General features: G+C 43.2%; 1 protein-coding gene across 2 annotated transcripts in view; it reads left to right on the top strand.

The window, feature by feature from the left end:
• Window positions 1–1,650: 1,650 nt before the first annotated feature.
• Window positions 1,651–25,413, top strand: part of RAD18 (RAD18 E3 ubiquitin protein ligase) — a 35,222-nt gene continuing 11,459 nt past the window's right edge. The window contains exons 1-12 of one of the 2 annotated variants that reach the window (XM_071756386.1): window positions 1,651–1,917; window positions 2,219–2,300; window positions 4,229–4,290; window positions 5,678–5,748; window positions 10,014–10,369; window positions 11,746–11,845; window positions 14,297–14,481; window positions 17,544–17,620; window positions 18,326–18,386; window positions 22,497–22,631; window positions 23,227–23,350; window positions 24,982–25,068. In XM_071756386.1, the coding sequence (XP_071612487.1) occupies window positions 1,858–1,917; window positions 2,219–2,300; window positions 4,229–4,290; window positions 5,678–5,748; window positions 10,014–10,369; window positions 11,746–11,845; window positions 14,297–14,481; window positions 17,544–17,620; window positions 18,326–18,386; window positions 22,497–22,631; window positions 23,227–23,306 (1,269 nt within the window). In that variant the 5' untranslated portion in view covers window positions 1,651–1,857 and the 3' untranslated portion in view covers window positions 23,307–23,350; window positions 24,982–25,068. Of the gene's footprint in view, window positions 1,918–2,218; window positions 2,301–4,228; window positions 4,291–5,677; window positions 5,749–10,013; window positions 10,370–11,745; window positions 11,846–14,296; window positions 14,482–17,543; window positions 17,621–18,325; window positions 18,387–22,496; window positions 22,632–23,226; window positions 23,351–24,981; window positions 25,142–25,413 lie in introns of those variants that run through there. The other variant, XM_071756385.1, reaches the window with a different exon arrangement.

The following is a 25,413-nucleotide window of genomic DNA, read 5'->3' as shown; positions in this document are numbered from 1 at the left end:
GATTTGTTTTGTTCTAGAATTCTCAAGATCAGACTAAATTTAGTCTTGTAGAAATCAATAAATTACGGCCAACTTTAACATAAGGGCAGAGTTAGGTCAGTGTGAAGTGTTTCTGACCAATCATACTCCTGGGGTTCAGACTCTTCTCCTCTTCAGTTGGGAACAACATGATGAGAAACTTTCCACTGCTTTAAATGTTAAGGAATCTCTGAAAATATGTAGAAACAATAAATGCAAAATGTTCTACGGTTTGGGGGTTGATGGGGTTGTGGTGTTGTTTTTTTTTTGTTTTGTTTGTTTTGTTTTTGGTTTTGGTTTTTTGTGTGGGTTTTTTTGTTGTTTCTGTTTGTTTGTTTTGGGGTGTTTTATTTTGTGTTTTTGTGGTGATTTTTTTGAAGTACAACATGTTCTTCTTCAGATTTCCCTCCAATCTACATGCTTGTGTCCCAGAGGTTGTTTCCATGGTGCGTTTGTGTTTCTGTCATGCAGTGACATGCACACATGAGAGGCAGATCTTGGTGGAGTGTTTCATTTTAGGAGCAGTCTACTAAGGGCAGCTGAAGATGAGTCACTTGTCTGCCAGAACAGGGAGAGAAGCAACAGTTCTGTAGCAGTGCTGGAGCACCATTTGGGAGCAAACACTTTTTATGTTATTAAATTGTGAGCATCCAGCTGGGAACTATATAAAGCTTCACCTCAATGTTTTGTCTCAAGAGTACATATGAAAATAATCAGCTTTTGGAGCTTTGCTTCGTGTCAGGCTACTCTGTGTCCTCCTAGCTTTAGCATGCTCTTCCCCCTGTCCACTGAACAGGGTAACAAGCTCCCAGGTTGGTACCTGCTGGTATTTAAATTTAAATGCATATTTCAGGGGGGTTGCCTCTAAATTGCCTGATCTGGTGTTCTGTTTATAATAACAAGTTGTAACTTGGGACGTCAGCAAAACAAACCAGTTTAATGCTGTTACTCCACAGTCCAAAGTGCCCATAAAACAGCGGGAAGATTCCAAAGGAGGAGCAGAACTGTTCCCATCCTGCTCCCTGGGAGCTGTGGGGCTCAGACAGGAGGGTTCTGCCTGACCGGATCCTCCCGGCAGCCTGGGGTCTCCCACAGCGGGAGAGCTGCTGCAGGACTGGGGAAATGGTTTGAGTTGCTTTATATCCAGTATCAACCTGTGGGGAGGGTGCGTGGCTACCAGCTCATTGCCCTTTGCTATTCATCAGTCTCACAGAACAAAAAACCAAACATGTTCCTCCGGTAACGAACCCCCCTGTCCGTTTCTGGGGAGGATGAAGTTAATTGCCCGCCCGTGAGCTCGTGTCAGAAGTGTGTCTGACCCTGGGACCAGACCCGCAGGGTGAAGGGGGGATCTTTGTCCCCCGGGGAAATCAAAGCTCCGGATCCGGCCGTGCCCGGGACAGGGGCGATGGGGATGATGCCGGTTTCCATGGCAACGCAGACCTGCCCTCCGCAGAAGGCCGTTGCCATGGCAAAGGGCTGAGGTTCCCCTGTAGGGACAGGGGACCGGGCCGGGGGGAGGCGGAGCGGCTCCGTGGCACAAGAGGCGCGATCGGGCCCTGTCCTGTTGGAGGGACCTCAGAGCTCACCCAGCCCCCCTGCCCGGCGTGGGGACACGGCCCACGGCCCACGGCCCAGCCCGCTCCCAGCCCCATTCAGCCAGTCCCGGAACGCGGGCAGAACCGGGCCTGCCGGGCCGGGCTGCCGGCACCGAGCCCGGACTACACCTCCCGGCAGCCCCCGCGCACCGGAACCTCTGCTGCCGCGCGGGGCTGAGCGCGGGGGATTTGGACTCGGTGCCGGGCCCAGGGGGTCCGGCGGGGTTCGGGCCGGGCTGCCATGGCCTTGGCACTGCCGCTGCCCCAGCCGCCCTGGCCGGCGAGCCTGGCCCCGCTGAAGGTGCGTGAGGCGCGGGGCGGGATGGCGGGCGGGATGGCCGCGGGGTGGCACGGCCTCGGCCCGCTCTGCCCCGCCGGTCCCCTCGGGAACCCCTCCGTGGCTCTCCCCAGCGGCGGGATGGGGGCCCGGTCCGGCCCGTTCCGCTCCTTCGGATGACACCTGCGGTGCGGAGCGGGCCGGGCCGGGCCGGGCCGGGCCGGGTGCCGGTCCCGGTGCCGGGTGTCCATCCGCGGCGGTGCGGGTTGGGCTGGTCCCGGCGGGGCGGTGTGGGAGCCCCCGCTGACCCGCGCTTCCCCCGCAGGCGGTGGATGAGCTGCTGCGGTGCGGGATTTGCTTTGATTACTTCAGCATCGCCATGATCATCCCGCAGTGCTCCCACAACTGTGAGTACGGCCCGGGCAGCGGGGGGTCCCTGGAGGGCTACACAGAACCTGCGCTCGGGGTTTGGCCTTGCACGGAGCCTCCTGCCCTGGGCTCTGCAGGGGCGGTCAGCTCATCGCTGGCCGCCTGCCTTACCTGAGCTCTAACAAAGCTCGCACAGAAACATCACTTTTATTCACAAAAATTGGCCAAGGTAACTGGGGCATTGCTGGCAAGTACGCAGAGGGGTGGTGAGGTGGTTTTTCCTTGTGTCCCGTGACTTAGGGGAGGTTTATGTTGGATATTAGGAAGGAATTCTTTCCAGAGAGGGTGAATTGGAATGGGTGCCCAGGGAGGGGGTGGATTCTCTGTCCCTGGAGGTTTTTAAGAAGAGCCTGGATGTGGCACTCAGTGCCATGGGCTGGGAACCACAGGGGGAGTGGATCAAGGGTTGGACTTGGTGATCTCAGAGCTCCTTTCCAACCCAGATGATTCTGTGATTCTGTGATTAATGGAATTTAGAATTCAGGGATTTCATTCCAGTGCCCGTTGCTGTGTGTCCCCGGGAGGACAGGGGTGGCTGTGCTGGGTGCCATTGAAACCTGTCCTGTCCTTCCAGGTGACAGGACCAGGCAGACTGACTGGTAGGGCTGGAGAAGGTGCACTCAGATTTTGAGTCAATGGTTTGGTCTTCATACGTCTTTCCCAGGAAACACAAGACTGGAGATCACCTCGTGGGCCAGCAAAATCCTCTTGCACCTTAGCCAAATGAGAGAAAACTGTCCTCAAAAAAGAGTTTTCTCCTTTAGAGAAACGAGTCATCACTCACCCATTTATTATTTACTGGCTTGCAGAGCAGAAATTACAGACCCTGTAATTCTTTTATGAGACGTGTAGCTCCTCTGCTCACAGCTCAGTCAGCAAGGACATTTTCCTATGAGGAGCTCTTGTGGATGAAAGCTGAGGAGCAGCCACCACCTTTTCCATGTCAGTTGTGATTACAACCTTCTATCAGCACAAACACACTTTGTCTGAATTAATGCACTTAAACACCACCTATTCCTCCAGCTCTTTATTTAAATGTCCTTCATACCATCTTGAGGGCAGAACAAAATGCAGAGCATTAAGTGTTATGAGCTAAGGTTTTCCATGCTGCTCTGCAGCTCTGGAAAGATTGTTTTTGGTTTTTTCTTTTTAATTTAATTGATTTCTCCCCCACACCATATCTTGCTATATAATGTAATTTTTGGGTATTAGATGGATTTGTGGCTGAAGTGTTGAATTAGTGCATTAATGCTGCTTCAGACTTCTTCACAGAGGGTCTTTGAAATATATCTGCTTAGGCAGCTGTTGCTGAGTGTGTTAAGTGCTGAGGCTCTGACCAGTAATGATCTAATAAGTGACCTGGAGAGTGGTGCAACTTTTTAATATCTTGAAGGGGTTGTGAAAGCTCATAGATAAGCAGAGAGCAGAATAATTTCAGGAATTTATTTTGACAAAATGAAGCTTTTGGCATGTTTCACCAAATAGTCTATTGAAGCATCCTGTGGTGGTGGCACAACTTGCATTTCCTGTGAAACATTTAAGCCATCTCTCAGTGCTCCAGTGCCATCCATTCTAGCCTCTTCCCTCAGCAGCAGGTTAGTATTGTTTTGGAAAAGGGAATAAATACCTGGGAAAAAACGGGTTTAGAGGGTTTGTGTGGGGGGCATGCGGGAGGCTGAAAGTGACCCAATGTTAGTCAAAAAAAAAAAAAAAAAAAAAAAAAAAAAAAAAAAGGAGAGTATTGTGGCACCAAAACCTGGTACACTTTAACTATTGGTGCATTGGGGAATAGTTTGGATATATTGTACAAAAAGCAAATACACTGCTTTTGTACAATACAACACCTAAGGATGTTGAATTGCATTTGTAAGATTGCCTGTTTCAAAATTTTGTCTCCTTTTCCCAGATTGTTCCCTTTGCATACGCAAGTTTTTGTCCTACAAAACTCAGTGTCCAACATGCTGTGTGGTAAGTATTTTCTTAGCTTCCTTTTTTGTTCACTTTTTGGTGAATCTTGGGAGCTTTTCCAGTTGGACTGTGTTAAATAATTAATTCTGGTCATATATTACCACCTTTCCTTTTGGAGAGCAGCCCTGGGCGAAGTGTGGTGTTCTTATCACTGGAATTTTCCTGTTTTAGAACTTCTGTCAGCACAGGCAAAGGTAAATGGGGCATCAAAACTGGGTTTTGGCCCAGAGCTGTCTGTACAGCCATGAAATATTTAACATTTCCACCTAATTCGTTTAAGTGTGAACCCTGAAATTTAAGCACTCCAAATTTTCCCTGATTGAGTGGCCTAACTGCATCTTTCGAAGAGTCTTTAGAAGTGTCCACAGAGCAGCTGGTCCTAAAGCTCCCTGACTGCCCTGTCCGGGTTTTTTAGGGATGTGAGGAGTGTGTTGGGCACCAGGAGAGGAGGTGTTTGCCATGAGAGTTCAGTTAAAAGTGAAAAGCTCTGGAAACAGGTTTGGCCTGCACTGCAGGTGGTGATTATTACAATCTGACTTGAAGGCCTTTTTTGATTAAAGAGCACAGAATGCAATTTATTCTAAGCCTTAATCTGACTTTACATCTTAAGCCAATTTGGCTTCATTGAACTAAAAATGACAGGCTGCCTAAAAACAATGAGCCTTCAGGAATATTGGCAAAATAGAAGTAATTTTCTTCTGTGTTTCTAAAGCATGAACCAAACTAGACTTTTTAAGACTGCAAAACAGATTTATTTGTAACTTTGCCACTTATGAAACATTCAAACAAGTGCAGATTACTTGATATACAATGCTGGGGAGTACAGTTTCCTACCACCTTGATAAAAATCACAAGTATTGATATCAGCAAGACTAGTAAAAATGTTGTAAAAAAGGAGAGCAGAGAGACAAAGTGCTTAGAAAGAATGAACTGACAGCACTAAGCCATCTCATAATTTGTATTTTCATTCCATAATTACTCAAATGATGAATGTTTCCCTTCATCAGTTTTCATGCCTTGTTGCTTAAGGTTCTTTTCAGCTTCGTGGGATCCCTTGTTTGGTTTTCACAATAGTTACATCTGGGCTACAATAGTGCACTGTTGGAGAGATGGCATACTGGATTTTCTTGCTCTAGGTTTATGCTTTGTTTTTGTCAAGTACCTATCATGTCCAGACTTAGAGTTCTCAGGCAGTTATTTCAGTTTGATGTTTCAGGACACTTTTACACTTTATGCATCTTCACTCATGTGGCAATTTAATGGGACACAGCTGGGGCATTGAGACAAGAAAGGAAGTATTGATCATGTCAGTGTTTTCTGGGTGCTTGTTATCACTGCATTTGAATGATTGTTGTTGTTCCTTTTTTGTTGTTTCTTTTTTTAATAGGCAGCCTCAGAATCTGACCTGAAAAACAACCGGGCACTAGATGAACTGGTAAAGAGCTTTAATTCTGCAAGGTACACTCTGTTTTTCTTGACACAATCTCTGGTTTGGCAGCTGGAAAGGCAAAGTGAGACTTACTTTGTGTGAGCAGGCCGAGAGTCCTTGGAAAGGAGGACAGTGAGGAGCAGTGTGAGGACAGAATGAAAAAAATTATGATGTCACAAAAATGAGTCAGATGTGTCAGGACTGTGTGGGGTAAATAAAAAAAAGATTTCCTTCTGAGATCCTTTCTGTGAGTGTGTGGCAATTCTGAACAGAAAGATTTTTTTCCAGGTGTAATGGTCAACTGGCAAGAGAATCCTCTTGGTGAAGTCATTGAATAGGTCCATGAATGTGAGTTTTCCTGGATAAGAGCAGTAAAGGAGTATGGTGTTTTCACATGGATTTCTTGCTGAAATCTGATTTTGATTCTTTTTTATCTTATCATCCCTTTGAAAGGCAGGAACAACAGAATAGGCATGGCTTGGTAAATGCTTGTCACAGTAGATAAGAGATTTCTTGTATTATCTCTGTTTTCCTTTGTTTGGAAGCAGCTCAGTGATTCCCTAGGTACTTTGCAGGTGTTCCTGTGTCTGTGGGAGACATATGCACTGTCATTTTTCTCTGAAATGAACTTGGAGCTTGGAGTCAATGAGATTCTTGGCTTCGTAAGTTATAGGAAGCACAGTGCAGTTTATGGCTTTATTTCTTGAGAGGGTTTCTCTGTGATGAAGATCTAATGTTCTGTATGACCACTATTAGATTGAATTGATTTTATTTCAAGAATTGAAATTTTCCAGTTCTGTTATTTTAGCTTGAACTCTTGTCTTTGGTGTTTCCTAGTGATAAATGGATTACTATTTTTTTGGTAACATAATGATTTTGTAGAGAGCAAGTAGTACTGACTTGGATCCATTATGATATTGAATCTTAAACGTTAATTTCTTTTGACTGCTTTAATGGATCAGTATAAATCTTACCAGACAGAGTAGTTTAATAATCTTTCCCTTTGTGACTTGGAGTTCAATCAATTTCTCAGTGTAAAGTTAGATCAATAAGGCAGAAGCTCCAATGTCCTGTTTGGCACGAGGGGGCAGTGAGCCAGGGCAGGCTTCTTGCTGCTGCTTGGGAAGAAAAGCCTTGCAACTGATGCTTTGCTAAGGGAATTACTTTTAAGGTTTCCAGTTGTCCTTCCTCAAAACAAATCCAAACTGATTTTTGAAGCGTGCTCCACTCCCCCAGTCCATCCTGCCTTGACTTTGAGCCTGAGGTAGTTTAGCATTTTTGAAAATTAGGCCTTAAATCTTTTCAGTATTTCACACAATATGTTTCTTAAGTCAGGCCTGTAGGGAAAGAAAATATTAATGTTGGTAGTACTGAGCAACATAAAAAGCTCTGCTCCAAGGTCACTGTGTGCAGGATTCTGATGTTTCCTGGTGAAAGTGAAGATGTTGTGTTGCTCACTGTCACCCATGATGGTTCCATGGAAGGTGCTGAGCAGGACAGGGCTGAGGCAGCACATGGCTCTGATCAGGGTGGGATCAACTGTGCTCAGCTTTCTGCTGCTGGAATATTTTTATGTGGAAGCACTGGATTCCCACCTACTTTCTCTGCTTCATAGCTGCTTCGTCAAGGGAGGAGTAAATGGACCATAAAATGGAAACATCTTGATGAAGAAAAAAATCTTCCAAGCTGTGTGTCCTGTTGTTAAAGCATGCCTGGCAGAGAGAGTGTGTTGTAGATGGTGTGTGAAGGTGAACAGTCAATTTTTAGTTGAACTGACAGAAGTGTGACACCCTGTCCCAGCCCAAGCCAGCAGAGAGGTGGTGTCTCAGAGGAGCAGGGGTTGTTATAGCACTGGGACTCAGCAACATCTTGTTGGCTCATCTTCCAGCCTTTAAAGGGTGCCTGTGGTTTGTCAGCTGTGACACATTTGCTGCTTTATGCCAGGAGTGTAAAATTGTGTCTGCTAAAAGCTTCCAGGATTGATAGTCTGGGTTCAATTCTTAACAGTACCTAATGGGTAATGTTGAAAACTGCATGCAGAATGCAGACCTTGCTGAAAATGGTGTTGTCCTGAGGCTTACCAGGAGAGTTGGTTTCTAGGTGATGGTAGAGAGTGGACTCCTCCAGGCTTCTGTGTGGCTTCTCCTGACTCTGTCTCTGAGTGATGGATGAATCTGCCACTCTGGCTGGGCTTGTCCAAATCACTCCAGTAACAGCTGTCAGGATTCCTGTGAAAAATAAGAAGTTAGAGTAATGTGCTCTGGCAGTAAGGGAGAGGAGTGGCATTTGATAAAGGTCCTGTTGGAGAGTTCAGAGCTGTGTGAGGAGTGGCTGTGGTGCTCTGGCCCCCCAATCCCTGGGGTGCCCAGGTTTGGGGTGCCCAGGTTTGGGGTGCCACTCAGCAGTGCCACCAGGTGTCATTGCACAGCCAGTGGAGCTGCTCAGCAGGACCAAAAAACCATGTTCTGGGAAAAGCCAGTCTGGGACTTTTTCTCTCCCCTTTTGAATTTAGTACTAGCATTTTCTGTGTTTTCCCAGAAAAAAGAGAAAAAAAAAAAAAAAAAGGGCTACAGAGATTTCATGTGTGTTTTGGCAAACAAGTTTTCATGTTCTCATCTTAGTCTTCTTTCCGCTGATTCTGTGCCAAGCTCAGATCCCTTTGGAAAGTCTATTCATAAGTCTTTGTCCTTCAATACAAGGGAAAACTCCTCATGATATTTGTAGACCTTCCTAAAATCTGCCCCTTGTACCCAGGGGTGGGACAGGGCTGTGTGAAGGTGCTCTGCCCATGTTCCCACTGCCCAGCTCAGAGTTCCCCATGAAGCTGATCCAACAGTAACCAGACTGCTCTGTGCCTGTGTCAGCCAGGGAATTAACCTCCTTCAAAACTTCCAGTCCATATCTAGGCATGAGCAAGCAGAAGAACATAGTTTTGCTGCCACACTTAATTGCAGTTGTTTGCAGTGCAGAAAGTCAGTGTTCCTTGGGAGGGATGTGAGATGCCCCTGTCAGGTGTGCCCATTGCATCAGGCAATCCAGGGAGCTGGGGCTCCAGCTTGGGCTTCAGTAGAACCACTGCTGGGCTGGTTGGTGTGGCTTAAACTGGTGTAACTGGGGGTCACCTGGTGGCTTATGTATATTTTGAAAAACAGTTATCATATACAGACAGTTCTTGTGTTATCCTGCTGTAAAAAGAAGTGACAGGGAGGTCTGTCACACTCTGCAAGAGGGGACAGAGTATAAGAGGTGAACTATCTCCTCATTTGTTGTTAGAGAGGTGCTTCATTTCCTTTGAGATTGCCCATTTTTTGTATGCTGTCCCAGTCTGTCAGAGCTTGTAGATGGTGAAACGTTTTTCTGCAATTGCTTTTTTCCTTTGGATGAGCCTTCTGAGATGCAGCAGGCAGGGGCTGGGCAGGTGTGGTTGGGAGAATGTCAGGAGTGCAAGTGAACCAGCAAGTGTGTGGGCAGTCTGGACAGCTGAATTACTATGCCATCTCCTTGCCAAGGATGCAGTCTCTAGCTTAATTTATTTTAGATTGAGCTGTATAAAGTGCCCAGTAAAATAAACAGGACTCTGCAAAACCCCCTGGGGCAAGGGTAGGAATAAAACATGTCTTTAAGATCTTACACAATTGACTGAGTAGGACATCAGTGGCTTTATGATTCTTTGTATCAGCTCAAAGCTAAAAGTACTAATGAGACAGAGGGAAGAATGAGCCTTCTGCTGCTGTCCTGTTCCTACCAATAAAATACGAGTTTATTTCTTTGAAAAGACACTTCTGTGCAATTTGCATCTCAACATTTGCTAGCCCTGAGGAGAGCAGGGAGTGCAAGCAGAGGGTAAAGCATGTGTAGATGTGTGGTAAGGTTCTGGTGGAGGTTGCAGTGGGCTGTTCTTGAGGGTGGTTATTTTTCCCTTTTTTTTGGTGAGAGAATGGAAGGATCGTGCTCTTTGGCTGCTCATCAGTGCAGTGTGGCAGGAGCAGATTGGGTGAGGCTGAGACTCTCAGGAGCTGCCAAGCTTGCAGGTGTCTCTTGGTGGGGCTCTGCTCAGCTGGGTGGGCAGTCAGCAGGTGTGCTAAGGAGACCCCCAGAAGGAGGGACAGGAACACAGCAGCACTTTCTGCCCTGCTTTTGATTTCAGACAGCTGAGTGCTGTGTGCCAGCAAGGGGGAGAGAGGGGAAGGGGTGGAGGAAAAGCTCCATCTGTTTGCATTCTGGTTTCTTCTCAAAGAAATAGCTGTCACTGCCCAATGCACCTAACTGCATGTTGTCTTCTGGATGTTTCTAGACAACAGCTGTTCCAGTTGGTCATGGATACTCCAATGATTTCATCTCCATTGGCCTGCAGCAGGCATTCAGCTGGCAAAACCCATGTTAGGAGTTCTGTTTCTGGGCCAGTTTTGAAAGAAGAGGTGCCAGCGATTGACAGTTTCTTGAGAAAGGAGGAGGTTTGCACCTCAACAAAGGCAGATGGTCTGGCAGGAACAGACCAGAAGATGATCAAAACTGAGGAACATGATAACCCTGGTGAAAAATTTGCAGAGGCTGATGGTAAAGGCAATGAAGTGGGATCACAAGAGAGTCCTGAGTGGACGAGAAGTCATGAAAAGCCTTCTACATCTGTGGTAAAAGTAGTCAAGAGAGGTGGGATGCTTACTTTTTGCTTTTGTTCTGTTCTCTTTTTCCTCAGGTCTGTGGCTGTGGTTGGCTGTGTGCATTAGGGTGCCTTCAGTATGTGGCATTCATCTCATTTCTGTGCGTTGCTCTGGTGTGTTCAGATGCCTCACACTCACTGGACTGAGCTCCATCCTGATTATGGGTTATGTGGGACAGCTCTGCTACAAGCATATTCTTGAGGAAGTTTGGGCTGTTGCCAAGTAATTAAATGGAGTCCAGTGCTTGCAGATTCATTTGGTTTGAGTAACAACTCTAAAAAAACAATAGTTGCACAACAGACTGACTCAGTAAAAAATGAAGTAATTTAATTTCTCCTTCCCCTTAATGACTAAACAGACAACACTGACATTCATTCTGCTCTCTATCCTTAGGTAACCAGAACCAAGGTATTTTACCATGTGTTTGTTGTTTTGTGGGTGTACCCACAATCAAAATGATCATGGCTTCAGTTCTGTTAATATTCCTATTCATAAACTCTCCAGAAGAATATAATCCACTTTATTCATATGTAATTCTTCAGTGTTAAGATTAATTTATTTTGAATCATGAAAAAGCCCATTTATACTAATCAACTACAATAAAATGACAGAATCCTCTTTGTTTTGACAGGATGGCAGGCATCCTACTCACCCAATAAAAACCTGAATTAAAATAAAAGACAGTGTAGGAGTACAGCACCGATTTTTATTAGTTCATATTTATCTGTTCTTTTGTTTAATAATTAACTGAACTTTTGACTTTGAAGTTCATGATTATTCATTAGCTGGGTAAATACTGCTTCAAAATGTAATACAGCCAGAAAAGTGGCCCTGTGAGTATGGCATCAATTTAGCCAATAGTTTCCTAGTTCCATGCATCAGACTCTCTTGTGTCAGTATTTTAAAACTTGTATTAAGTTTTACTGCTCACTTATTCTTAAGCAATTGGAGTTTTCACTTGCTTACCATTTTATGACCGTATTAAATCCTTGAGCATGTGGTCCATTGACATTATTTCTACAAGTGCAAAGTAGCTGGTCAAACAATATAAATGAAAGACTTGAAATGAGGCAATGCTGAAAGGTTCTAGAGAGTATTATTTGTTCCTGTGCTAAGAACTCATGGAATCACAGAATGGTTTGAGTTGAAAGGGTCCTTAAAGACCATCTAGTTCCAACCCCTGAAGATTCTGGATGGACATGCCAGATGTAAAAAAAAAACAACAAAACCCAAAAAACCCCAAAACCAACCAAACCTGGATTCTGGATTTTCATTTTCTTCCATCAACAGTTAGTTTTCCAGATGAGGACATTTCCTCTTTGCTGTAATATACCTGCTAGTAAATGCCTTCTCCCTTGTTTGCAGTGGAGTGTCCTGTTTGTGAGGTTGCTATTCCAGAGCACTATATAAACAAACATCTGGATAGCTGCTTGACAAGAGAGGAGAAGAAGGACAGCCTCAGAAAGTAAGACTTGACTTTAAAAACTTCTGTATGCATGTAGCCATTTTTCTGCTCTGCTGAAATAAGAAATATTTGCTGGTATGTTGTAATAGAGTGAATTTTGTTTGTTTTTTGGTTACCTGCTGTATAAATTACTTAAAAATTGACGTATAAATATGATAGTGGTGATTTTTCCCCTCTAAAGAAAGTATGTGGATTTGCAAAATTATTTTTGTCTTTTAGTGGCAATAAAACATTGGACAGTGTTTTAAAGAATTCAACACTAGGAGTAAAATAACCTGTGTTATTCTCTTCTCTGCTGACTAGCATTAAAATTCTATTCAGATAATGCTTATTCCCATTTTTCACATGGTGAATTAATTGCTTCCCTTGGTTCAGATGGGCCAAAAGACAATTGCTTTACTAGCTGCCAAGTTAAAAAATAAAAACTTCACTTTACTCACCTCACTGTGGTTCTTTTCAAGTTGCACAAGTCAAGGTTGTGTCTTTAGGCTCTCGATTTCCATAAGATCAATGCATGCATTTGACTTTTTGCCTCTGCTCTGGCATCTGTCATGGTCACCACATACATATCAGAAGTGTTTATTTCAGTTTGTTTTACTTACTGGCATAAATTTGGGCCTCTGTTACTTCTAACTGATCAGGGTTAAGAACTGTGAGGGCCTTGTACTGCTTACAGTTTTACTGTGTGCTTGTATTTCCAATTACTCTGAATCCTAAATTGAAATGTAGTTTTATGTTAAAGCCCTGATTTTGCCTAGTCACACTTAGAATGCAGTCTGTAAGCTAAAGGGCTTTTAGGATGAATAAAAGGTAAATTAATACTGGAATCTGATGTTACACTTTAATTTTCATTTGGGATGTTTTTAGCGTTTTCTCTTTTCTTAATAAATGGAAATAAAAGCCAGATATTTCCATGGTGCCAAGCCCATGTCCCTAACAGAATTTTAAGTTTTGCTTGTTTTATTTAGACTGCTTAGATCTTCAGAAAACATCACACAAGACACTTCTCCTCTGGGACTGGCTATTGTGTGATAAATGCTGGCTTTTTGGCAATATGTTTATTTTATGGCAGTGTTGTTTGGGTTTCAGTAATAGCACATCTCTAGTTTTCTCTGAGGAATTTTAGCTCTGTTTAATTCTCAAATGAGGAGCCTGTGGAATGCTATGTTGATCAGTATTTCAGTGGAACTGATACTGTAGTCCCTAAACCAGCACAGGACTAGTTCCAAAAGGTAAGTGTATGTTCACAAAGAACAATTCATTTCTCAAGGATGGAAAAAAACCCTCACCAACATTAAGATTCAAAACTGTTGTGAACTGTTTTCATGCAGCTGTTTGCACGAAGCTGTCATCACTCCTCTAGGTCATGCTGGTGGTGAATTACAATCTACACAGAGGTTTTTCAGGACTTTCACAAGATCTAATTATTCATTGAAATGTTGTATATTTCCCAAAAGAGTCTGACAAATTTTCCTGAGAAGTGTAGTGTGGTAATGCATCTTATTTTAATTAGTTTTTGCCAGCTATGCTATAGGGGCTATGTGAGCATGAATGAATTAATGACAATTTTTGTGTAAGCCTTGTTTGGTTTTTTTTAATGCTGAAATTTATTTTTAACATAGTAAGTTGAAAATGCTGAATCAAGTTATGAAATAAGTCTCCTGCTTTCACAATGGGGAAGTGTTAATTCTCTGTAACTCAGCTGCAGGTGAACTTGATTTTGCTGCAGGAAGAAAAGTGTTTCTTAAGGGCTCTCTTCTTCTGTAGAAAATAAATTAAGTTGATGATCACAAGCAAGACTGTTGTTTGATTTTTGGTATGTTTGTTGGCTAGTGTGAGTGTATTTCACCAGGAGGTATAGGGAAGACTCAGCTAATTTGTGCAGGAGGAAGTGGTTTTGCTAATTTTAGATGACAAAAGTTTTAGTAGGACTTGAATTTTCTATAGCATTTTTGTGTAAATAAGCTGTTTTCTGTAGCTGTGCCAGGAACGTTGAGTTCTTCTGACGTAAGGCAGTGTGAAGGAGTAAATTTTGGGTTATTAGTGTGAGAGTACCATTAATTCTCTTTAATGGCACTTTCTGTATTTCCAAACTACCCTCCTGTTAGATGGGAACCACAGATTTGTTCTCAGGTACACAACTTTATTATATGTATCTTTCTTGAAGTCATTTCCCCAGAAAGCTGAGAAATCTCCTATTCAAGTTTTGGCAATTGCAGAGCTTTGGGTCAAGTAAGACACAGCCAGTGCCTGGGTGGAAAACCTGTGTTCCAGCAGTCTGACTCCAGTGCTCTTCCTTCTGAGCCCTGATCCTGATGCAGATGAACAAGACTGTATTTGCTGAGGGGATCCTGAAGCCTTTGCTCTTTTTTGCCCAGGGTGGGTCAAAAGCCCTGTAAGAACGTAGGTCTGTATTTTGGTTCTTACTAGGTATTTCCTTTTTCTTTGCAGCTCTGCTCCCAAAAGGAAGCCTATGTCTAAAGTTGTTTACAACTTGCTCTCTGATCGTGAGCTGAAGAAGAAGCTGAAGGAACATGGTCTGTGCACCCAGGGCACCAGGCACCAGCTCATCAGGAGGCACCAGGAGTTTGTGCTGATGTACAATGCTCAGTGTGACTCTCTAAATCCCAAATCGGGTAAGTTAGACATTCTAGGAAAGTTGTTACCCTCACAAGCTATTTGTATGCATTCCTCCTTCCCTCAGTTCCCAGGGTAGGAGTAAGACTGCTCTGAATATCTGACAAAACTGGGGCTGGAAGAGTTTTCCTTATGTAAGTCAAGATTAATGCAAAAAAGTTTAATGCAAACCAGAAACGTGTTGTTATATTATGGAAGGAACCAGCAAGGATGTAAATTTGTGTTGGAATTCTTTGATACGTCCTGGCTTACTCACCCTGTTCTGGAAAATGTTCTGTGTTTGTATTGATTTTTGCATTTTAATAAGTCCCTTCAGAACAGACTGAGGCTTTTAGGCAAACAATTGGAAATACATGAGGTTCTCAGTAAGTGAATAGATTTTGTTCTGATTTTGTTCTTTCTCCTATACACTGGGACTTTTATATTTTTATTGGATTTAATTTCAAAATTAGGTTTCTTTTTGGAGATAATAGGTAAGGGTAGAATGAATTAATAGGACTGTTAATGTATTGTTGGAATTTATATCAATGTGAGTGTTTGGCAGCAGTTTTGTACAATTAAACTCAGACTATATATAGCACTGTACAGCTGTATGGGATAAGTGAGTGCAATATAAACTGTTTTAAACAGCAGTCTGCTGTTCACATGCTCTTGGGCTTAGTGCTTGGGAAAGGCCAGGGCTGGAAGAGGGTGGATGAGATCCCAGCAGGGTGGTTGGCCTGCTTGGTTTGTAGGCAGTGTGGCCATTAAAGAAATAAATAAATGAATAGCAAGTGTGAGGGAGAGGGAGAACTGTCCCAGCTCATCTGATTGTATTCATATGGATAGCTGTTTATGGATTGTGTTTATATGGATAAAGAAAGCAGTGTCACTTGCCACCTCTCAGTTCAGTTCTGCAAGCAGTACAAATGAAAGCACAAATGCACTGGTCTGTGTGGGTGAGAGACAGACAACAGGCCTATGGTTATTTTTTTATTTGATTAGAAGCTCCAGACAGAGTCCTTTTGCAAGAACTCTGCCAGGATTGTGTTTTGATGTTGTCCCCTGGGAGCTGCTGTGTCCTGGAGCTGGTGTTGCCTGTTCTGTGCCAGGTCTGTGGCATGGGTCAGTCCTGCTGCTGGCAGAGGAAGAGAGGAGAAATGCTCTTCCTCACCTTCAGTTTCATCTCTTTAATTTTCATTTTTTACAGAGAGACAAAGTCCTGAAGCACGACTTCACCATGTGTTTCAGAAGTCCTTAACTTTGGACGTTTTTGTGTCCATTAGAGGGCTCAGAAAGGATTTGAACCAGATGAATTCCTGGTCTCAGTGGTGGTGGGACTGCCAGGAACAGAGTGAGGGAGCAGAGCTGTGGGCTGGGAGCTCAGGAGCTGAGCTCAGCACTGCTGTGGGTTGGGTCAGGTACCACTGCAGGTGCACAGCTACAGTCTGCATTTGGTATTCCCTGCTTGTCTGGAACAGGAATAACCTAGGGCTGGGTGAGAAGTACCTTTCTAGAAGGATGCCAGAGCCAGGCCACAGTTAAGATTGTGTTTAACTTCAGCAGCAATAAAAGTTGAGGAAGTCTGTTAAGTCTGTGGGAGCAGCACTTGTATCAATGTCAATCATGTTGTGATTTGACATTATAACTTAGTTTAACACTCTCCAAGTCGCCCCAGCAGCAGCAGGAGTAGCTGTAAAGGTGCTGTAGGTGGTGTGCTGATGTCTGAGGGCTAAGCAGGAGTGGAGCAGTTTGGAAGTGATGGCTTGGGAGCCACAAGAGCCCAGTAAGTGGAGGGAAGGGTTGTGGGGCTGGGGTTTCTCTGGTTATGCTGCAGGAAGGTGGGTGCTGGTGCAACAGGAGCCCTGTGTCCCCTCCAGAGATGCTGGAGCTGAAGCTGTGTGGTACAGGTGAGTCTCTCTTTGCCTTGAAAGTGCTGGGAGATTCTGCACTTGATGCTGGGGATGAAGAAATGCCAAGTCCCTGTCTGCATCCTTCATCCAGGCTGCTAAATGAAGGGTTTCACAGTGTGCCAGGCAGTACTTCAGCTGGTCTGCCCTAAGTGATGCAAGAGGCTTACTGACTTATGGGCCAATGCCTGTTTATAAAGGGTGAATTATTAAACTAGCAGTTAAAATGCAGACATGGATTTCCAGTGGTAACAGGGAACCTGAGGTCACTGTATAATGCTAATAGCTGAGCTTCTGAGGAAGAATAGGTGCCAAAGTTATGGATTTTGCTTAAACCAGTTTTGAACAGGTTTTATTCCTTTACAGCTTAATAAGCTTCTTATTCTCTGTCACTGCCTAGTGAAAGGGTTTGTTTCAGTAAAAACCCCTGGCTACATGGTAGCTCTGTGAAAATGATTCATTGTAGAAACAGATTTGTGAAAGTAAATGTCAGAATAAACCACGCAGGGTCCCACATAGCTGTATTTTAACCAAGAAGTTAAAATATTAACAATCACAGTTATGCCTGTTTATGTGCTTCTGAGGTGTCAGTTGGTAGTTGGGGTAGACTGAAATTTATCTTTGGGCTACAGGTTTGGACATCAGCCTGCAGACAGTTTTGTGTGTTCCTGGGAGGCAGTGCTGGGAGGTAAAACAAAGATAAACACTAGATGTCATTATTTTATCTTCCATTTAGAGATATGCTATAAAATGGGAACTCTTTACAAAAGTCATGCCTGCACACAACAGAAACACTACAGTATGCTGGAGCAAGATTCCAAAGGGTGATTTTTTCCATGACTTTAATACAAAGGAACTGAGGGCAGTGGCCCAGGGGGTGGCTGAGAGGCAGCTGCCAGGCAGCACCGTGCTGCTGGGGACTTGCTCAGGGACCCCACTCCCCACCTCATCTTCTTCTTCTCCCCACCTCACCCTCAGCTCTGGGGTCTCTTGGGACCCTGCCCTGTGGGAAAACCTTGCCTTTGGGTTTGCCTCTGCCTGGAGGCTGTGGCAGAGCTCATGCTGGTCTCTCTCATTGTGATATAAATTCATGGAAGTTTTGTTCAGTGCTGTTACATCTTTTTATTTCACTGCTCCTGGTTTAGTGACCCCTTTCTTTTATTTTCCAACAGTTACAGAGGTTGTTAAAGAGCTGGAAAAGAATGAGAAGATTCGGATTCAGCTTGAATGTAATAAAACCAGTGAAAAGGTAAGCCAATCATCTTTTTGTTCCCAAACTGGGGAATGGTGAGGAGAAATGGCAGAGGGGGCACTGAAGACATTTGCCTGTCATTTGACTGTGGGAATTCTCAGCATCCCGGGTTGCAGGTTGGAATTTGCACATACCATAATCCTTCTGATTTCCTCATACCACACATTTGTCATGGGCAGTTCTTTGTCTACTGCTGATGTTTCTATACCCAAGCTATTTAATTAGGAGCATGTTTTTTATTACCATCAAAACTCTCGAGAAATGTTCTCTTTGGTCATATTGGAGGATTTTGACCCTCCATGGCAGTGTGGGGCATATTTTGCTTCCTAGAATTCTCTAGGATTTAGCTAGCAAATTCCTTGCTTCTGTATCAGCAATAGTGCCTGTTCTTTTCCCATGACATGTGATACTTTTGTGACTTTTGGAGCATGTTTGTTGCACAGTGATAGAAAATATCTTATGGTCTGCATGTGCTGGGTGTTGCATGTGGTGGCTCGAGGTGGTCTTGTTGGGTTTGTGAAGCCAAGCCAGACATGTAGCCACACTGGAAATACCTATTCCTGTCTGTGGGCAAGATGCTAAGAGCTGGTGGGGGAAAAATAGGAAGCTGATCCTTCTTCCAGTTTTAGGTCTCTAGTTTTAAAGTATGCAGCTCTGTCATCTTTTTGTTTCTGTAAATAAACATTTGTGTGATTTCTGTAGAGTTTGACCTTCTCAAAAGACCAGACAGAGGAAGAGATAGATGAGATCCACACTGATTATCGTAAGTAACACACAGGCTGCACTTGGTTGTGCTCTGAAATTCACCTTCTTTTCCTTTGTCATAAAATACATACACAAAAGTGTGTGTGCTTCCTCTGCTCTCCATTTAATTAATCAAAGCTAGAAGTTATCTGTTGGGGGTGAAACTTACTTTTGAAGCTCAGTCTCTTAAGCACTGGTGTTGGACAGAACTTGCTGGAAGGAGCAGAGCTCTGAACAGGTCCCCCTACCCCCAACATGTTGCCCATGCACATGTCCCCTTCAGCTGGGACAGCCCTCTGGCTCTCAGGTTTCTGTGTCCTGCTCTGTTTGAGAGTCCTGTGATGTGGGTTCTGAAGAACAGAGGAGCAGCTGTGACTGCTTCCTCCCTATTTTATTTGTGTGCTGTGATTTTCAGATCCTCCAGGGTTTCACACTGCCCCTCACAATCCCTCCCTCCACACAACCACTCAGCTGGTCCTGTCTTCTCTTGCCCTTTTCTGCTTTCCCCTCCCTGGTGATTTTGAATCTTTTATAAAGAGTGCTCTGCTCCTTTGGTTGGCCTCTTCCTCTCCACCCTGGGCAGGCGACTGGGATTCAGTGTGAACTGGGTGACATTTTTTCCTGGTTTTGTTGTTGCTGTTGGTTTCAGTTTTTTCACCCCAATCCTCTGTGTGAGAGAGCAGTGCCTGTGTTGTGTATCAGACTTGCATCTGCCCTGATGGAACAACAGCATTTGTTTTGAGAAGTAGAATTGGAATAAATGCTTAAGGGAGAGAAGAGTCCAAAAATAAGAAAAATATCACAGGCAGAGCTATAGCTTGGTGATACAATTTTGTTTGATCTATTTTTGTGGGTTTTGAGGAGGGGGATTTGGAGTTGTTTTGTTTGTTTTGTGGTGCTGATTTTTTTCAGAGAACTGATTGCTGCTTAACTTGCCCCTGGGGAAGCACAGGATTTTAAACTGTCCTTCTCCTCAGTGCATGCTGACACTGCAGATGTTTCTCTCTCTGTGGAACCATCTAACCATCTTTCTGGTTAGCTTTGAAGCAAGTGTTCTTGTGAGAGTTAAGGACTGCAGGGCTTGCCTCCTGTACAAGTTAGTCCAGAAATGGCAACTGTAAACTGGTGTTTCCAGGTGATTTCCCAGCCCTTCTGTGTGTGTTTGTACACCAGGTTTTCAATAGCATTACTTTGGCCGTAGCTCCCTGGCCATGAATTATTATTATTGATAATTTCTGTCCCTCTGTTTCCTACTCATTTCTCTTCACCTGCACTCTGCACCCTCAGACAAGGTGAGTGGGTAGCCATGGGATGCTAAACCAATATTCACTGAACATTAAAATCTGCTTTCAGCCACAGAGGAGCAAAGCAATGGAGGGACAACTCCTTCTGATTATACTTAAGGGTGCATTTAAATCTGCAATATGGTCACATTTCCTGTGTTTCCTTGTGTTGCATCAGGCATATAAATTATTCCATAATGCAGCTACATTTAGCCTTGTTGATTTTAGTGGAGTTTCTGTGAAGGCTAAATAAGGACCTAAATCTTTAGCAAATTTTTCCCTTGCTTTCTGTTGCTGTTCCTGAGAATGTACTTTTTTTTTTTTTTATGTGTACATGAACTCTTTGTGGTTTTTAATCTTAAGTATTCTTCCCTAATTCCAAGTAACTGGTTAATAATTGTTCACTTGCCATGCTGAAATATCTAGCAATAAAATTATATATAAAAGCCCCCCCCCCAAACAAAATAAAATAATTTTTAAAGTATTAGTCCCAAATAGGGTGTTTTTCCCCACAAGGCTTTAGTAGCTCTGTACAGAACCAACCCAAAGCTGAGTGGCTGCAGGAGGCTCTGGGAGCAGTGTCTTCCCAGCCTTCTATTTCCTTGATCTGCTGTATGTGTTTTAGAACAAGATGCTAAGTGCCATTGCAATTTTCCAAACCCAGGCATTTATTGAGTTTATATTGTTAAATGGATATAGCTACGAAATTATCGAGAGCACCAAGTGAATAAATTAGCCTCAGGCAGCTTAATTGAACAATTAAAAGTTTAAAAAAAGAGAGAGGAGAAAAGAGAAGATAGAAAAATATTTTAATGGGAACAAATGGTTTTAAAATTATTAAAAAGTGATGACCAAAGAAGTAAATGTTAAATGGTGTCAGCAAATCGTTTCTCATAAAAGCAATAAGTAAGAAATTTTAACCATGAAAAAGAATTCTACGTTAAAATTAGAGGATGGTTGGAGATTAAAAGAACTTTTATTAAGTGCCTTTTTTTTCACTAGAGCACAGATGGACTTTATTATACAATGAAAATTCTTTTTCCTTTTAATTTATAACATTTGCACCCCAGGTCCCCTATTCACAGCTGAATTAATTAAGCTTGGCATCAGTTCTGAATAAAACCCCCCTAACCATATACTTTATGCTCTGTATTTCCATATGAAACACACACCAGAGTGGAGCCATGTAACAGCCTTGTTGGCAAGCAGGATAAAACAGTGATGATTAAACTTTTTTCCCTTCTTATCTTCACAGTTTCCCAGGCTCTTGGCAAATTGCAGGTTACAGCTGGTTACTTTTTTGCCTTTTTTTCGGTGTGTGAAGCATTTCTGAAATACCAATTAATGGTTTGGCTTGGTGAAGCTGAAGGTGGTTTGGAGGCTGAGCCTGGAAAGTGCAGTTAAATTTCTGTCCCCTGCTGCTCTCTGTTCCTGGGGAGCTCAGGCACAGCCTCAGTCCAGGGTCAGCCTCAGGCTGCTCTCGAACGGGCAGGGCTCTTACATGGAGCTGGGTTTCCTTTTCTGTAGATTTTATTTTCTTTCTTTAAACAAATTGTGTTCTGCGGCTCTTTCTTTTTATAAGTGTTTTAATATGCAGTGTTTTTCAGAGGCTTTCTGATTTATGCTTTGTGTTTTAAATATTTGTAGTTCTATCTGCAGTGATGTTCATGCCTGTAGCTCTGTGAAACGTGCTGCTCCAGCTGGGTGGGTTACAGCCTGTCTGCCTCAGCCCTTCCTTTGCCAGGACATTTCTTTACTTGAACAGCTTTCCAGTTACACCATAACACAGAACAACAACAACAAAAAATAATACTGGAAAAACTGCAGTGCCAAAGGAATGGTGCAATGTATGTGCAGTGGCTCCAACCCAACCATCTGGGAGAAGAGCTCCCTGAATATTAATTTTGCTGTTGTCCTTACCTGGTGGTGTCAGCTACACCAGGAGAGGGAGTGGGTAGTGGGACCACCCCCCACATGCCCTGGGCCCCTGTCCCCTTCAGCTGAGGCACTTTATTTGTTGCAAAAGGACAAATCTCTTTGTCATAGTGACTTTTTGTTGAAAGGTGCCTGCACCCAGGAACACTGCTCCAGCAGGAGTTGGTGCCTTCTGGAGGGAAAACAACCCAGCAGGGTCAGGTAGTCCACAGTGGCTGTCTGAGCAGACTGGGTATTTTCCCCACCTCTGAGTAAAGAATTTGAAATATCTAGATTAAAAACCAACATTGCTTTGACTGAATACCAGAGGGTTGCTTAAAACAGGGTAAGTGATTGAAAATGCAGGGTATGCCAAAGAGCAATTAACTGTGATTAGAGGATCTGAATGAAAACAGTCCAAGGAGCATGACACAAAAGCTTTCCACATTGCTTCACTGCAGAAAGGGGGGAAAAACCCAAAGAGAGTTGAAAGCAGTTTGCAGAGCAGGTGTGAGATCTGGGGCTTTGTGTCTGGCAGGGCTGCCTGGAACTGAACCCCAGGTCTGAGAGCATCATCCAGGTGCTCCTTGAGCTCTGACAGGCTTGGTGCTGTGGCCACAATGTTAAATGTTGTCACAGTAGTAATTGCAATACTTAGCCATGTTTAGGGTGGAAAAAAGAAAGGATAAATAATACAGAGCAGAAACAAGCACAGTTCTGCTCAAAAATGAAGTTTTAATGTGCTTTTTCACAGATTCAGATCATTAACAGGATCTGAAACATATTGCAGCCATGAATTGGTTTTCATTTGCTGTATCTAAAATGTTTTTGATTTATTGTTTTGTGTTTATTTCTGTTCACATACCTTTCACTCTTTATGGCTGCCTTAAGAGTCCCATGTCAGTGATCAGTAACACACTGTTACATTTCAGGAAACAAACACAGAAATGAATTTCACTTTTTGGTGGATCAGGTCAAGAATCGGTGGAAGAAAAGTGGGAAGAGGAAAACAGAAAGTGCTCAAAACAAAGGAGAAGTTGCTGCCAAAGAATTACCAGTGGCCACAGGTTAGTGGTGCTGTTTAATATTCCCCACTCTTTGCTCCACACTAATAAGCAGGGGGCTTCCCAAAAAGCACAAAGATCAAACAGACTCCAAGAAGTGAATAGAGATCTTTGAATGTGTCATTTCAGAGGGCATTCCTCAATGAGTGTAGCCTGTGCAGTTACAATCCCTTCAAGATATTGAGCTCTGGAGAGAATTCCAGTGGCCAGAATTGGGTGTCTTGCTGTATTCTTGGGAAAATGTGGCAGATGAGTTTGCATCAGCTCTTTCAAATCCTTGCTCTTCCTCAGTTGAACAGAATTAATCTTTGGCTGACTCCTGGGCTGTCTCCTCTAGCAGAGCTCTCAAGAATAAGAATATATTAAAATACCAGTGTAATAGTATGAATTTTGTTCTTATCAGTCCATGCAGACCTTGATGCAATGTATAATCCTTTCCGTGTGAAAGGTGAAAATTAAGGAATCTCAAGGATCAAGTTTATCTTATTTGAACATAATTTACAGTGATAATTCTCTTCTATAGCAGAAACAGAAGGAATGTCTTATTGGATAGTGGGATCACAGACTTTGAAATATTAATTTCTATCTGTGCTCTCAGGAGAGGTTTGCTGCTCTGAATTACTGGGCTTCTGTCTTCTGTGTAATCATTTTCTTTGTGCTCAGAACCACAGACTTTGAGAAGCTGAAGGAAAGCCAAATAGTTTTTCCAAAAGAGTGCTCAGGTAGAAAATAACTTCCTTCCAGTGTATCAATCTGTGTTGTGTTGACTTGAGTACACGACACCACCCTGCCTGGTGCTGAGAAACCTGCAAAATATTCATTAGCTGTTTGTGCACTAAGTGTTCAATAATTTTTGACATTTCAGTTTCTAATCTTGTGCCAAACATCTGCACCTGGTTGCCTGTTTGTAAACTGTTTAGAGCCAAACACAAGATTTATGGGTGGAGGAAAAAAAGCCTAGAGCCTGTCTTCTCAGTGTCCTTATTAACAGGAATTACCTTTTTATTAAAATGGGAATTGTAGCATGTGAAAGGAGGGAAGATAGCAGTGTTGTTGGAAGTGTAACTGCTGAGAAGAGCAAAGGCTTTGCATTGCTTGTCTTCCTCACCCACTTTATTTGGATTCTCCTGGAAGTAGTGGAATTGTGCAGTCTTCCTACTTTATAACTTTTAAACATAGGGGTTTGCTTTGCCTAAGGGGAAGCACCACTGGAATTTGATAATGGGATGTGATCTGCCTCTTCTGGGTTGTGTGACTGCACAGCCCCTTGGCTATTTTTAACCTGTTACTTCCAAGAGTTGTGTTTCATTATTTGGACAGCTGACTCACTGAGCTGCTGGTGGTTTGCAACAGACAAAGCCACGCTCCTGATTTTTAATTATACATTTTAGCAGAAGGGAAAGGACAAACAGCAGCCAGCCTCAAAGATTGTATAGCTCTTCCACACTTTAATTACAGTTCTGCTTGGTCAGGTCAGTCAAAATAATTCTGAGAGATAAAAAAGCCAAAGTGGTTTGAACAGGAATATGGCATGGTTCCTGAAGGTGGACAGAAGCCAGAGCAGGGATTATTAATGAGCTGAGTCTCAGTATGGTTCTAATGTCCCATGCAACTTCCTAGTTAAGTAACTAATGTGAAAATATCCATGGTTGTGGCATAAAATAGTTTATCTTTACATACAATACTTTCTAGTCTGTGTTTGTCTTCTCTTCAGAGAGGTAGAAAGTATCTCTTCAGAGAATGCCTCATTTTTTTATAGGTAAAAACATTTTCCTCAAAAATAATTGAATGGCTTCCACTTTGTGTCTGATATGTGTTGTGTATAAATTATTTTTCCCATTAAAAAAATGGAAACGTCATTCATCTAGACTGAGATGGTATTTCTTAGGTGCATAAGGAAATAAAGCATGATGGTTCTCATATTGAAATTAATTTGATCTGTAAAACCTTAAAGCTGTGCTGCTGCCTCATGCAGTGGATGGAGTGCACAGGTAATAAGAAGCAGGGAGCAGCACTGTCTCATTGAGTGTTGGATAATTTCTGAAGCAAAGTTCCATCTTACCAAAAGTGCCAAATATCCTTACCCTTTATTTCTCTCCTTTTTTTCTGTTTGAAACTCTTAACAGTGGGATGTTCCTGTTTCAGCCTGGTTCTTAGAGGGTGGGTTTGTTGCAGGAAAGAAGTTAAGCATTTGAAACTCTGAGAGTTTCAGGAAGCAAATAGGTGGGAATGAGGTATTTAGCTATTTTAAAAGTTGGGGTTTTTTGTTAAAATCTACCTCCAAACTGCAGAAATTTAAACAATTGCATGTTGCTTTGTCATTCTTGCTGATCTCTGCCTTGCTTTGTGGTAGAACATACAGCAGAAGAGCATCACAGAGCTCTGGTCCCTGGAAAGGCCCAGGTACCCAAAGCAGAACCTCCTGATGGCAGAAGCACTGAATCTCATTCCTTGGAGGAAGGCCCCAGATCAGCCTCTCCTGCATTCTCACTGTCATCTGGATCAACAAGCAGGTCAGCCAAGATGAGTCTCTTCTCCCTGCGTGGTACCAGATTAGACCAAACATGGGGAATCTTCACCAGAAACCTTGAGCAGTGTGTACATTCTACCTCTTAGGGTTGTTTTCTCTGTGTGGTTACTGATTCCTTCTCCATGCTCCTTGCTGTTCAGTTGCTGGAAAAACTGAGCTGAAATATGTTTAGAATTCACTTAATGGTTTTGTAAAGATTTAATAGAGGGGTGAGAGTGTGAATGTTCCTTGGGATGTAGGAACAGTGAGTGGAAT

This window comes from Heliangelus exortis, chromosome 12, assembly GCF_036169615.1.
Source record: "Heliangelus exortis chromosome 12, bHelExo1.hap1, whole genome shotgun sequence".
NCBI classification, from domain to species: domain Eukaryota; kingdom Metazoa; phylum Chordata; class Aves; order Apodiformes; family Trochilidae; genus Heliangelus; species Heliangelus exortis.
This window is presented reverse-complemented; position numbering and strand designations above follow the sequence as displayed.